Genomic DNA, 15,545 nt, shown 5'->3' with positions numbered 1-15,545 from the left:
TTAATTTCTGTCCAAAGATACATTGACAGTTTCAGGAGAGAGTGCATAAATGTTAACTTTGTTAAGAAAAACTGTCTTATCGCATCTTTAAAAGATTCCTTTTGGGTTTTATAGCTGTGGCCACGAAGTCTTTGCTCAAGAGCAAATTCAAGGAACTCATCCATATAGCCGGCGAACAATTGATGCGTAATTCTAAACATTTGAATTAAGTCAGCTCTGTCTTGTCTCCTGCATAAAGAACGCAATGAAAGTATTTCTAGTCGAAGCTCATTTGTCATATTCTGGTTAGCTAATCAACCAGTTCCTTTCATTTTGTTCTGTATTCTTCACAGGTTCTCATTTAGCGCGGACCGAAAGTTCTCATACCTCAGAAGCGTTAAGAGGATTCAAGTCTTTGGAGAATGTTGTTTTAATCACTTATTATGCGACATGTGAACTTTGTAGGTCGAATCAAAGCAACATATTATCGTCTTGGTGATTATTATCGATGAAATTCTTCAGTTTTAACTTTTGATTCGATTTAAAAATGACCGATATTAAGAACACAGACAGCATTTCTTAAAATCGTCACTAAAACTAAAATTTGAAGTTGAAGAAGACGTAAATCATGTCAGATATGTCGAATATAAATTATGTACACCTATGCATCTTGTGGCGAAAAGATTTATAATGTATATATTGTTTACAATTTTGTAGAACAACATAGGTGAGCTCCGAATGTGATAACACACTACAATAAATTTGTAATTTGTTTGCTTTAAATAAAGTTTAAACAAAATATTTAAATTTTATGGTACTAAATGATTATAGCTGTTATACTCCATCTACTATTAATTTTTATTTACTATCAATTGCAACAGATCATGACAATTTTAGTAATCTCAAATAAATTTATATGGAATTTGTTGCAAATGAGTTCAGTCCCTTTAGTTTAGTTTGATTAGTAGTTTGATGTAGCGTTATAGAAAATTGAAATTTTTCATGGACTCAGTGGGTTATATGTCTGTACAAAAATTCAAATGTTTAAAAATGACAGTGTTCTCAACACAAATTGGTAATTAAAAACGCGTACCAATTGAAAAAAGTTTCACCCGATAGTGATTAGTTTTTAAAAATTTCATTTGTTATGCGAAACTAGGTATATTTTTTCGTTACTGCGATACCATTTTTTTAAACAATCTTATCAGTATAATTTGAAAAGCGACAAACTTGTTACCTAGCGTTTTGGGATTTCACAATAGTAGACAATAAATTCCCATTTTTTCTTGTTTCTGCTTGCTTACAATAGAACATTATTGAAGCCATATTTGGATGTCCTTCAATATGTTATTATTATTTTATTACAAAAATTTACGCTGGACTTACCGCCAGGTTAGGTTTAGGATAGTTTTGCTAACACTTTTTATTATCGCTTGATAGCAATATTCATAATGATAAACTAATTTGTGATTTTTTTTAATTTGTAATTTTCGGTCTAAAAAAATATTTCTCACCGAACATTTAGTCATATTATAGATGTAAAAGTAAAAAGTATTAAAATTATATAATCTTTACAGAAATTGAGGTATGTATACATATAATTACATATAAGTATACATACCTCCATTTCTATTTATTAAAAATTAAACATTTGGACAATGAAAAAAGTTAGTAGATATTTTCGCCCTGTAACCAAATTGAATTTAATCCTTTTTTTACATATGCATACATATACATATACATATGTATTCATACCAAAAAATAATGTAGCAATCACCGCCTGATTGATAATGCAAGTAGACCATTATATCTGTTAATATTAGATGATAGGAGTATCATTTTCTCAATAACTGGGATTGTGTAAGATTGTTTTACATCGATGCATTATTAAATCTGCCATGTGTAATTGAGATTTATATTATTAAATTGTATTAGCTAAAAATGAAGTTTTCTGTCGAAACGGTTGTAGTTCAGTAAACAAATTATAAATATAATTCTTTGTTTCTCACTAAAAACTGAGCAATCTCTAATTTTTTTGTAATAATGTACAGCGTGATCAACAATGACTGAGTCTGTTGGCAATGAAACAATTGAAAAAAATTGGTGTTTTTTGTCTCGTAATTGACACTGACCGAATGTTTTAACAGTTTAACTTGACACGACATTAAAAACAATTTTGGTTACGTCGGTTATTGCTATTACAAAAATGAACCTTTGATGGTAAATTTCAAATTTGCCAAATTTCATTGTTTCCAATAGATTCAGTCATTCTTGATCACGCCGTAATACTCATAATATATAAAATAATTACTTTTGATAATACTGCAAGTTTAAAAAATCATAAAAGCTGGTTTAAAAAAAATATATAATTAGTTATCGTTAATAAATTATCAGAAGAGATATAAAAAAAAATGTCAATTAAGTAATCGCAAAAATGTTAAATGACGTCATTCATAACCCGGACTTTATATGTTTTGAATATTGATAAAATTCTTCATTAAAAATCATAAATTTTATAACATCAACCAATAGGACTACATTTAAATTACATAAGAAAATGTAAACGCGCATCGCATGATCCAACGCGAAGTCCGAAAAATATCAGTATATACTCCCACTACAAACGTTCAGTATAGTATAAAAACTCCTCATTTTAAGACTTAAGCCTTGAGTACTTAGTTTTCGTTTTAGTGAGTATTTTGTCATTTTTGAATTAACAGAATATAAAAGAAAATTATTTTAATTTAATCCAATAATTTCTTTTATATTTTTTCTTGCTTAAAATTAATTTTTTTATTAGAAATTTTTCACTACCTCTCGGAAAAATGCCAAGCATCGATTTTCAAACTCTTTGTGGAACAGGAGTGGTTAAAGGTGTTACGGATCAATATGCTGATGGGAAAATGGCAGGGGTATATAAAGACTTTATAGGAGATACAAATATAAGAACCGAAAATTACAAAAAGTTTTTACTCGACATGTTAAAGAAGAAGGGATGCAGACGAATTTTAGATGTTGCTTGTGGAACAGGGTTAGTAGTATTTCTTACAGTGTTATTTAAATATAAACCTACCTGAACGTACACCATGTCTTAAGAAAAAGAAATTGTATGATTCATTATTTTCAATTTCAATATATTTATGATTATAATTTGCAAATTTTTAACAGAATCGACTCTGTAATGCTTCTTGAAGAAGGCTTTGATGTTGTTTCAACTGACGGTTCTGATAAAATGTTGAAATATGCTTTGGAAACTAGATGGAACAGGAGGAAAGAACCAGCTTTTGACAACTGGAGTAAAATTAATTTTGTTTGTGATTTCAACTTCTTAATTTGTATGTATTTCAGTAATCAGAGAAGCTAATTGGTTAAATGTTTATGAGACCGTTAAAGATCTTGTTGGGGACGGTTTTGATGCTGTAATTTGCTTTGGTAGTTCTTTTGCCCATTTGGTGGATTCTTATGGTGACCAACGCGAACATAAGTAATCTCAACGTGGCATGTTTACACATTCACTTAGTCTATTGAATTATCTCTTTTCAGAGAAGCCATTAAAAATTTTGAAAAATGTCTGAAAGTAGGTGGATTACTTTTGGTCGACCACAGAAATTATGATCAACTCCTAAATGGTACACAGCCCAAGCAATGTGTATATTACGATGTTAGTGAAAACGAGTTATAAATATTTAATAGTTTTGAATAATTGAAAAACTATATTTTTAGGCTAGCTCTATTACCAATATAACAACATCTGTGTTGTCAGTTATGGGAAAACCTACTTTAGTTATTCGGGACTACATAGTTGAAAGTAAACAAAATGAAAAAAATAAGGGTGTTGGTACGAAATCTAATTCTAAAACGTAAGTAAAGTACACTCTTTCCAAAGATATAATTCGATTATTATGTTGGTATTTGATGCCATTAAAATATCTGTTATGTTTATTCGGAAGAGACACGTGTCCGTTAAACGTTTACTTCACGTTTTTACTGTTGTATTTTTTTATCTGCAAAATTATCTGACTTAAAATTTTGTAGGGAATTACGTTTGATGTTTTATCCACACATGATGGAAGACTTCAGGAATATACTAAAAGAAATTTTTGGAAAAAATTCATCTTGCATTACTTTGGGCGATTTCAAAGAATTAAATGAAATTAAAAATCCAATTTTTTACATTCATATTGTAGAAAAGCCAAAGAAGATGTTATAATTATCTTAATAGATAATTCAACTGACAAGATTGTTTTATGAGATATTCACAATAAATAAATGATTTTAAGAATTCTTTGCTTGTTTATATATTTTTCTAAGCATTTAATTTATCATTGTTAAGAATATTAATTTTTTATAGGAGCACAACAAAACACTTGCGTATAAAAGGTGCGGTCTGGACAACTTTTATAGAATTGTATTTATCCGCAAAGAAATATCGTGTGAAATAAATTATCAAATTGATAGTCCAAAATTAATATGTACTTACTGTTTGCTAACCTTTTCTGAATTTTCAAATCAAGTTACCTATCTATAGGTAGTTTTAACATTTTAATTGTATGGTTTTTATTAAATGAAATTTCACTTCATTTGAGAAATAAAAAATAAATATATTTGACATCAGTTGCATAAACAATTGTATTGACATTGATAAATGATTCCTGATATACTTATTATTACTGGTGATAGATTATTAATATTAGTAAAATTATCAGTGTTTATAATTGACCTACACCACTTATTAGGAAAAACTGTAGAACAAATAAAATGTATACAGCATTATGATAGCATATCATGTGTGTCGATAATTTTTAAAATGTACAAATAAATAAATACATCGTTCATTGTAACTTGCAAATAAAGATAGAAAAGCATATTGGGTTTTTCACTCATACATTTAAAATAATTAACTATTATTAAATATATTTTTTAACATGATTTTTCAGCATAAGGAAAGAAAGGAAAATGTGTTTACACGCCCCTTAAACTTCACCACTAATAGCACACTGGCACAAATTATGTAAGACAAATAAAACTGACCAGCGCAACATAACAAAAAACACTTTTTAGCGGTGTACTGCTTCTAACAGCTAATTAATTAGTAATTAGCGGAAACGCGGGAGTTATTAATCATAGCAATACAGTAATCCGAAAGAACCGGCGGTCTAATGGTTAAGGGTGGGAAGATTATGGGAGAAAATAAATTGGGAACGTATCGCTAGAACTAAGGTTTTCTTCAAACCAGGCCATAACCACCTACTTATTTCACCATATCAGGCTCACTAGCGACTACAAACAAACCAACAGTCAAATCTTCCAAAGATCTGTAAATGACCGTCTTCTTGAAGGGATCAGGAATCATCATACACGGCGAAGTATGCCAGTTATATGATGATTCACTGAAAAAGTGATAACGGCAAAAAAAGCTTCCTTCCTCAGAAAATATATATCTTATAGATAGCGGCGCCATTTCCCAGGAGCAACAAATAGCATAAAACTATATTGTAAATCATACTTAAAGCCAAAATGTAAAAAAGACCTCTTAAGATCCCCACAGCTAACAAGGCTCTAAGCTTCAGCAGCTCCCAGTAAAAACAAAAAAATGACTAAAATGTTATTATAAGTAGAGCTCGGCTCAGTGATAAAGAATTATTATTATCGGCGAGAGAAGATGATGAATAAGAATTAGGTGAAAGTGCAAGAGGAAAATTTAAGTTTATTTCTGTGGTATCGAGTTAAAGTTAATGTAATATGAATATAATAACAACAAAATTTGTTGTTATTGTTTTTAAAAAGTTTGTGAAAATCTCCGAATGCACAATCAGAAAACATTAGTAAATATTCTATTGTTAACAAATATTGAATTATAAATTATCTAGGTTACTATATCGACAGATGTTTTTTTTTTATAAAGATGAATATTTTTATTTATTAATGTAACAAGCTTGTTATCTGTTACCAAAAAATGTCAAAGAGTAAAAAGCAAGATTAAAATGTCAGTACAAACAAAACATAAAGTTAATAATATTTTTCATCATTTCAATACTATTTATGCACCATTAGGTTATTAAATGGTCAAAATGTTAATTATTAGACTTTAAAACAATAATAAAGTGTTGGCTCAAATGCATTTCTAACATTTTGCAGTAGTATGGGATATATTCTACGACACCCATCTATAATTCTCTCATACAGTAGCACGCTATGTGATATAACATACTTTTTGTTAAATAAATGAATACATTAATAACTAAACTGGATTACTTCTGCCAATGTGAAGTAGCGGCTCAGTGTGTTTAAAATGAAGATAATTTTGCCATGGTTTTCATTATTTTCCATTATTTGCGGTGTCATAATTTCAAAAACATTGTTAAATATTAGAAATGGTTGAAAACTGAAACTCCTCAAGCCTCCGTATTAAGTCCGACCCTTTTCTTAACGAACTAATGAACTTAATGAATTAATCAATAAAGTACTTTATCCTACAAAAATATACTCCTATCTATTTGCAGATAATGTAGTTGTCTTCATGAAGGAAAAAATGTGTACCACGTGCACAATCATCTCCAAAGTATAAATGAGCAAAAATACCGGATTTAATTTGTCAAAATATTGTGTTAAAAATGAATAGATTGTGAAATGTAAAATTCCGGATACCATTATACATATTTTTAAGCTGCTACTATAAAATTAAATTGTAAATATTTTATTATTATGTCGAACGGCAGATAATATTTGATTAAATATAAAGAATTATAATTACATAACTTTAAAGACAAACACATTTATTTAATAATGGAAATAATATTTTTATACAGATTACCCAATAACTGTTAATTGAACACTTAAATGTTTAGTTAAATACTTCTTTCGTATTTAATATTTATATACATATTCAGAAAAAGTTCAATAGCAGCGGAAATTAATAAATTGTACTTAAACTTTCGAAAGGTTAGCAAAAAAAGATGTACATATCTACTACGAGTAGAAACAAGCAGCTCTTGCAACTTTAAAAATTCAAACATCTGTTTTTTAAATTGTGTGTACTTAAATTACACAAATAATTTTAATTGGCAGAAATGTTTCGTTTTATTGTACCAACAAGATTACATACACGTAAATAAACACTTGCTTGAATTAATTTATAGTAAACTTAAACTTAAAATGATTTTTCAAAATGTTGCTGGAAGTAAACATAACATCGTTATAACGTGTGATATAAAGTTGGTAATTCCGGTAATTAATGATCATGGGTTTGGATCTTACGAAAACATTATTATTTAAAACGATAAACTGTGACCCCAAGAATTTTGTCAAATTTTCAGTGTAGTATTATCTAAACCGTTGGTGGGGAAACCTATTAAAATTATAAAACCCAACGATACAGTTGTAGATTCTTATTTGCTTTGGTGTTTTCAAAAATATACAAAATGAAGTGCGTTTTTCTAACTTTATTATTTATATGTGAATTAGCATTATCTATTGGCACCACCGATATCAACGGTTTGGTGGTATCAACGACTGAATCTATGAAAGATAAAGAAAATCGAGAAACTGAAGATGTAAGTAATGATTTTACAAGTTCTGTGGATGATGTGAAATATGTATGTTTAATAGAATCCTCGGGTTAATCCTCAAATATACTCAATGCAAATTGAATCTAATGTCAGTAATCGTTACGCGACCACACTTATAACCAGCAAAGTAAGAAATTTAAAACAAAATGCCGCGGAAACAACGTTTTCTGTGATCTTACCCGAAAATGCATTCATATCTGAATTTGAGATGGAAATCAATGGAAAAGTATACAAGGCTTATGTTAAGGAGAAAGAAGAAGCTAAAAAAATTTATCAACAGGTAACGAATACCCGTGGTTTAAAATAATGTATATTTAAGTATGTATTACTAAATTCTTATCGCAATAGGCTGTATCAAGTGGACAAAGTGCAGCACACGTTGAGCTAAGTGCAAGAGATTCAAAAACATTTACTGTATCTGTAAATATAGAGCCTGAAAGCAAAACAATATTTAGACTCACTTACGAAGAACTTCTTCAACGTCAAATCGGAATGTACGAACTCATTATTAACATACATCCTGGACAAACAGTTGATGATCTTGGCGTTCAAGTAAATAATTTTTCTTCGTTAAATAAAATCAGAATTACCTACTATTGACATTACAACTACATATTTCAAGGTTAACATCAATGAAACTAAACCATTAACATTTGTCAAGACTCCATCTTTACGAACAGGAAATGAAATAAGAAAAAACGACGATAAACTAGATCCTTCTGCTAAAATTAAGACTATTAATTCAACAAGTGCAGTTGTTAAATTTAATCCTGATGTAAGTGAACAAAAAATGTTCGCCCAACATCTTGGCAGTGAAAAGGAAAATGGACTCGCGGGTCAATTTGTCGTTCAATACGACGTCGAAAGGGATCCTGCTGGAGGAGAAGTAAAATAATATTTTTGTTATTAACGTAATTTAATGTCCACTTAAGGTTTTAGTTCGTGATGGTTATTTTGTGCATTTCTTTGCACCCTCTGATTTAAAACCTCTACAAAAACACGTAGTATTTGTTTTGGATCATAGTGGCAGTATGGGAGGGAATAAGATCTATCAGTTAATAGAAGCCATGCAAAATATTTTATCAGAACTGAAACCCAACGATATATTCCACATTATTCGTTTTGCCGATGAAGCCTCTGTATGGAATATCACAGAAAATACATTTTCACAAGTTGAAATACATACTCGTACAGCTACGTATGGACAACTTGAGCCTTATTTAAGGGTCTGTACAAGCAATACTTTATTAATTTCATTTTAGTTAATGCCTTATAAAATTTTAGGAAATAAAATTACCAGAAGCAGTCATGGGGACAAAAGAAAATATTGAAAAAGCTAAAGATATTATCAAAGATAAAAGTAATATGGGTCTGACTAATATAATCGCTGGATTAGAAACTGGCTTATTTTTAATTAAGCGAACTCAAGAGAACTTACCAAATAAATACCAACCGATGATTATATTTTTAACCGACGGTTTACCAAACGTCGGCATGTCTTCTGGTGAACATATCACCCGAACAGTAAGAATATTAAATGTACTTACGAGTATTTCAAGTATTGTACGGACATTTTTTAGGTAACCAAGCTTAATTCTGGGTCAAAACGATCTTCAATTTTCTCACTTTCATTTGGAGCTGGTGCAGATAAAGATTTCCTAAGAAAACTATCCTCCCAGAACTTAGGTTTTTCAAGACATATTTACGAAGCAGCCGACGCTTCCTTACAGTTACAGGACTTTTACAAGCAAATTTCTTCACCTCTATTGAGCGACATTAACTTTAAGTACGTGGATGGAGTTTCAGATGTTACAAAAACTCATTATCCCATTCTATTTAACGGTTCAGAATTAATTGTGGCAGGAAGGACAAGTAAATAATTTATTTATCTACTTCAGGAATAATTTAATTTTACGTTGTGATTTTTAAGGTAACAATCCAGACGTATTACTTACCGTTACTAGCATATGTACAACAGGAAGGATTCAGTTCAATGCAAGTAGAAGTGAACCTGTTACTTCGATAGAAAGGTTATGGGCATATTTAACAGTTAGACAGATTCTAAAAGAACGGGAAACTACAGAGAACAAGACAGAATTAACAAAGAAAGCACTTGACTTAGCTTTGAAATATTCATTCGTCACTCCCGTGAGTTCTTTGGTTGTTGTCAAACCAAATAGAACTGATTCTGCGGACACCGAAAATGTAGACGAGTCAAAGTTAGGTAAGCAGAGCACTTGCCAACTTAGAAAAAAGATTTTATATGAAATTAATGTTAAAAATGTAGCTATCGTCTTGTATGTGCCTATCGATTTTGGTGTATCGCTCCTAAGCGCTGTGTACCCCTGTATAGTCGGCACGGAGATATAGTGATAATGTATTCAGTCCCGTACTTAACTTCCATAACGATTGTCACTGTTAGCGGATTTGGTTTATAACCATTACAAAGGAAACGCTTTAGACGGTCAGCACTACCTGGCGTTCTTCAAGCAGTCTTTACAGGCAAAATATCTTGTCCAAGCACTTATCCCTAATAAACTACTTAAACGTTGCCAGCCTCCTCGTCATGGGGACTGAATACATTATCACTATATCTCCGTGCCGACTATACATAGATGTTAGTTCACGTAAAAAAACATAATGGGCCGTATGATTTGATTTCCCTTTCATTAAAGTTAAAGAACGTCGTAAAATTATTTTGTCTCTGTCTAACATAGTGCTTGGCATATACTCTCACTTTGAGTAATCAATTATTTAGCTAATGAAAGGCTTAACGAATGGGAAATCATACGGCCCATAATGTAATACAATATTCGTTATCTCAAACTTTAAACAAACAATAATTATTTTTTGGTTTACAGATAGTCAGGGAAGTCTAATGCTGGGTAGCCGTGCTGTACGTAAGTATTCGTAAAATAAGTTAACTGACCGTATGAATAAAATTAAAATAATTGCTAAGAACAGAAGTAAGTATAAAGTAAAGGTAAATGCTTGAAGTAGAAGCATTCACTTCAGATTGTAAAGATCCTCTATTAGAGACCTGAATTGTCAAAGTGCTGTGAGGTTGGCACTGGGGATAAAATTACTACCCTTGCCAATGACTAACGAGTTGTATTTTAGTTTTTTATTTGTGGCGACAACAAATGAAAATCTGAAATTTTGACAAATCCTTTGCATCATCTGCTACGATTTATCGGATTCTGAATTAATTTCTCCTTTCGTTTTTCATTTTTATAATTTTGTAAACTGTCATTAGAAATGTAGGGTGTCATTTTAGTTATTTATGTATTAAGGGCATAATCAGGAGATTATGGCACGAGGGAATGTTTAAAGCCCGAGGAACGAGGGCTTTTAAATTCCCGAGAGCCATAATCGACAATTATGCCCATGGTAAACATACAACGTTTTATTCTATTTTATAATTTCTAAAAGATTCAAACAAATATTTAGTATTCCTTAAAGGAAATCAACTAAAATTTGTGTCCATGCAAATTTAGTTGGCTATTTTGATGTTGTTAGGGTTACTGTGTATATAATGTATGATTTTCCTTAATCAAATAATGTTTGATACCATTGTTTGAATAATTAAACCAACCGTTGCTTCGCAGATTTTTGACAAATCTGTGCCATAAAGGCCAATTTATGCCCTCATTTGATTATTGACCAAAATAGAATAAAAATTTTTTAAGTAGGGGTTGCCTAGGGCAGATGGGAGTGGAGTAATGATTAATGAATGACACAGGACAGGTATGCTAAGTTACATCCCCATATGCGCTAACTTATATCCTAAAATTTCAAATTTGTAACATTAAAGACATCCACTTCAGGCAGACAAATACTTTAACTGAATAAAAATTAAAACTACTAAAATTTAAAGAAAAAATATGATATTTGTTTAAATTGCAACCTAAAATGCAAATGTGTTTGATATTATCTTAACACTTTTATTTCTATTGCAGCACATTATATGGGACCAAGTGGAACAAGTAAGTATTCAATCACTTTTTTTTTAAATTAATATTTACATTTTTATTAATTTATAAGTAATTATTTATTGTAGATTCACTACTATATGCCAGAAGCTACTGTGAGTATTTTATATTGCAAAAGGGCTTTTTACTAACGGGTGACTATTAAAATTTTCACTTGGAGTTGGCTTTGAAGGAGTTTTTATTTTTTCTGTTACTTTAGACACACGCAAGAACGAACGACAAATGTCAGTCAGTACAATTGAAACATAACCGATAATGTTAATTATAATGTCAAACTTGTCAGTGTCTAAGGTGCAACGTAAAACAAAGAATGATCCATAGCTAACCCTAAGTGAAAATTTTAATAGTCACCCGTTATAAGTAAATGTCATTTTCGTGAAAAATATATTTTACTATTAAGAACATTTTCATTTAGTTTTCCACAGCATAAAATAGAAATGAAACTAAAATAATCTTACTGGTCAGTTAAAAAGATAATCTTTACCGAGTTCATTATAAATGAGTGAAATTGGAAATAACAATATGGCTTAACTCTTATTATTAATAGCCGTTTGCACCGTCGTAGTTTAAAATTAAGAAGAGCTTAAAACCTTAGTTACAATTATTAAAATCGTAGCAACAATTGTTTTTAAGCTTGGTTTAAAAATAAGGAACGTCGGTGCAAACGGCCATAAGTGTTTTATCTTTAGCAATCATTCACTGAAACGAAACACTATATTGAAACGTCTTCTGACTGTAAGTTCGATAATTTAAAGAAATTTTATAAAAACAATAACAACTGATTTTATTGTTAACTAATAATTTACACTAAAGAAATTAACTTAAATTTGCACTCTTGTACGACTCTTCGCCGTGAACCAGCAGATATATTCTTTTTATAGATACTGTAGGAACATATTTACATCTAAATCACAAAATTAAAAACTTCTCTAAGAGTAGTTATAAATTATCTTGAATAATTGTTGCTGTGGAAGTTCATCTTGAATTTCTTTCTCCTAAAATTTACTAGATAATTTTTGCAGTTGGTGGAATTCCAGGAATGAGCATGGGAGGTGGTAAGATATTACAGAATTAGATTTAAAACCATTAATTTTATTGATCGATCTCTGCATTTATGTTGCCATATAATGAGTGTTCTGGAAAATTTGTGATCAAGCAGATCATGTTGTAGTGAAAAATTGACAATGTATTTTTCAAGAAGTAGGTACGTTAATTGAATCTGAAATTTTTTCAGATAAAATATGTCTTCAAAATACTTAAATTAATAATAATAATAATAATATGTAATAATAATAATAATAATGTTTATTTGCCCAACAGTTCTAGAAAAACCAATTACAGACATTAGTGACACCCATAATGAAACTAAATTAATGCTGAATGATATTCATCCTAACTTTTATTTACAAAATAGATCGTAAGAGATTTTCGAAAATAACACCCAGAAACATAATAGATGTCAAAATCTTTACAAACTGCATTACACAGACTCGACATAGATTGAATAATTAAATAATTAAATTAAATTACTTAAATTACCCTGAAAAGTTGTGGCTGTGGAAGTTCATCTTAAGTTTCTTTCAATTGATATTTAAAAAACATTTTTTACAGTAGCTGCAGATCCATATTACAGCGGTCTGACTGGTAAGATACTACAACATTATATATAGGTGTATCTGAAATACGTGTGTTAATTTTAACCAGTGGTAGAACTCGCTAATTTATGAAACTTTTCTCTATAACATTTTGCAAAATTCGCAAACATTTTCCAAGATTTTTTGCCCCCCAATTTTCGCCAAACGAATCGTTTTCTGTGATTAACACACATTTTAGATACACCCTGTATATATTATATATTAATTATTTTACACTACATATATTTGTCATTTGAAGATCTTAATAGTAAATCTAAAAGTACCTACAGAAAACCGCAGAAAATATAAAATAGCCATCTACCTTTTTTAATACATAAAACTAGAACAGAAACAAAACAGGATTTCGAATTTTGGTTCATTGTGGCCTTGTAACGTATGAACCTGTCAAATTTTAAGTGTAAACGATAATTTTATTCTAATCTATATTCTATGTCGATTAAAATTTAGATAGATCTGATACTTGACGAATATTAAAACAAACATCTTAAATTGATTATTTAATTGATGAAAAAGATGATAAACTTATTATTACAGTATAATTTTATTGAATTTTTATTCTAGGGCGTCATAGAGCAGAAGCATATTATCCTCCTCCTCCAAGTAGGTTCATATTTTAATATGTTTAGATAAAATATTTAAAATTAAAAAATTAAGTTTTATTTACTAGCAGTTTTCACAGTTTATTGACATTCATTCTATCCAACATAAACTTTTTTAGGATTTCAACCATATGTAACAAGTACTCGTCGCTCTCCAGTTAAATTCAGAACGACCCTATCACCTTCATCTGAAAATTGTGAGTAAGTTTTGTCGTGTGTAAAACGATTTTATTTTAATATTTGCAGCAACCGTTCCTCAGTGGCTGGAGCAAATCAAAATGAAAAATGAAAACATAACAACTCCTCTAGGTAATTTTATATATTTTATTAATCTCAGGACTATAATATCTTGATAACTAAATGTAGATAATCATAACAACATTATAGTGAAGGAATAAGTAAATTACTCAAATGTATTTCAGGTATGCTCAAATTGGGACAAAGTGGGGACGTAACTGTACATCCTGAATGCTCTAAGACTCCTTTGAATGATAATACCGGGGAGTGTACTCTTTTGTATGATTGTCCTGAAGTGTTCTCAGTGTTGACAGATATCAATATTTACTTCAAATATTTTTGTCCACTCAATGAGTAAGGAATTGATTCTATTTCGAAGAAAATAATTAAAAACCTTTGTATTTCAGATTTGCTGGAGTCTGCTGTCCCAAAAAAAATAAATCAAGCCCAGTACCTTAAATGTTTTCATATTTTAAACCCCTACGCCTGTATTCTTTTTTATTGAATTTTACTTGTAATAAAATAAATATTGCAGAACATTTAGTCATTTATTTTTAGTACAAATAATAATAATAGCGCTTTGAGGGTTACGCACTGCACATTCCCACTATAGAGGTGACTACCCCTACTCGCCCGCTATTGGTTTAAAGCTAAACCCTAATCTTGCTATACAGTGATTTTTTTTATCAATGAACCATAGGGATTTACATGGTATAATCCTTATTTCGTGTTAATGGTTTTTCTACTGCTAATTTCAGAATTATTTTTCGAACACTTTTTTTTAGCTTACTTAATTTTTTACAAGTTCTGATAGTTTTTTTAAATGTTATTACTTATTACATTAATAATTTAATAATTTTAACCCATTTTAAAATTTTCTTAAAGTTAGTAGGCTGTGTCCACTGACATTGATTATTGTGATTATTGAAGGAAGAGCAATTTTTTTCTAAGTATTTACGAGCTCCACTGGGTCCTTTCCTACCACGCTCTGAATTCGGAATTCGCCAATTTTGAAACACCCTGTATATTTAATAATTGAGACGAAAATTTTAAAGATTACAATTAAGTCTATAACTAAACACTTAAATGTTTTGTTAAACACTTCTTTGAATTTAAATCTTCAATTCTTCTTATTCTTCTACCAGAAACAAGCAAATATTATGGTTCTAAAAATCCAAACATCTTTCATTTATCTTTTTATATATGTGTCATCCTTCATATTAATCATTATTATGTATTAATTATAGATTATGGAAAATAGTTTTTATTTATATTTTTACAATTTAAACATAATTTTTTTTTATTTTTATGGGGTCCAATGATTCATAGAAAAACATTCATTTCACGTAAGGATTTTTATCTACGTAATTTAGGGTAGGTGGTATAATGAAAATGGAGAAAGGTATAATACCTTCATCTATGCACTTATTGTTACAGAGTTCGGTAAAACCTCACATGTAATTTTAATCTACAGAAGTTTATCGTTTCTTTGTATCACCAAGGTTAAGTCTGTTA

The 15,545-nt window shown here is 29.8% G+C and overlaps 2 protein-coding genes across 8 annotated transcripts; both read left to right on the top strand.

Moving 5' to 3' along the window:
* The first annotated feature begins 2,514 nt into the window (after window positions 1-2,514).
* LOC138131394 (glycine N-methyltransferase-like) lies at window positions 2,515-4,264 on the top strand. Its single transcript, XM_069048376.1, has 7 exons — window positions 2,515-2,669; window positions 2,780-3,010; window positions 3,148-3,275; window positions 3,328-3,463; window positions 3,523-3,640; window positions 3,703-3,839; window positions 4,015-4,264. The coding sequence occupies exons 2-7, from the start codon at window positions 2,805-2,807 to the stop codon at window positions 4,187-4,189; spliced, it is 900 nt and encodes a 299-aa protein (XP_068904477.1). The 5' UTR covers window positions 2,515-2,669; window positions 2,780-2,804; the 3' UTR covers window positions 4,190-4,264.
* Window positions 4,265-7,306: 3,042 nt separating this feature from the next.
* Window positions 7,307-14,569, top strand: LOC138131380 (inter-alpha-trypsin inhibitor heavy chain H4-like). 7 transcript variants are annotated; one of them, XM_069048348.1, is made up of 18 exons: window positions 7,307-7,532; window positions 7,588-7,827; window positions 7,896-8,099; window positions 8,170-8,433; window positions 8,480-8,773; window positions 8,832-9,071; window positions 9,128-9,419; window positions 9,478-9,771; window positions 10,409-10,447; window positions 11,507-11,533; window positions 11,608-11,634; window positions 12,562-12,594; window positions 13,154-13,183; window positions 13,756-13,794; window positions 13,913-13,990; window positions 14,040-14,102; window positions 14,216-14,384; window positions 14,438-14,569. In XM_069048348.1, the coding sequence occupies exons 1-18, from the start codon at window positions 7,401-7,403 to the stop codon at window positions 14,487-14,489; spliced, it is 2,517 nt and encodes an 838-aa protein (XP_068904449.1). In that variant the 5' UTR covers window positions 7,307-7,400; the 3' UTR covers window positions 14,490-14,569. The 7 variants fall into 7 exon arrangements, with proteins under 7 accessions (XP_068904449.1, XP_068904448.1, XP_068904451.1 ...); XM_069048347.1 differs by having other exon boundaries at window positions 13,151-13,183; XM_069048350.1 differs by lacking the exon at window positions 11,608-11,634.
* The last annotated feature ends 976 nt before the right edge of the window (window positions 14,570-15,545 follow it).

This window comes from Tenebrio molitor, chromosome 5 (genome assembly GCF_963966145.1).
Source record: "Tenebrio molitor chromosome 5, icTenMoli1.1, whole genome shotgun sequence".
Classification (NCBI taxonomy): Eukaryota; Metazoa; Arthropoda; class Insecta; order Coleoptera; family Tenebrionidae; genus Tenebrio; species Tenebrio molitor.
Note: the sequence above shows the minus strand (reverse complement) of the source record. Positions and strands in the feature narration are given on the sequence as shown.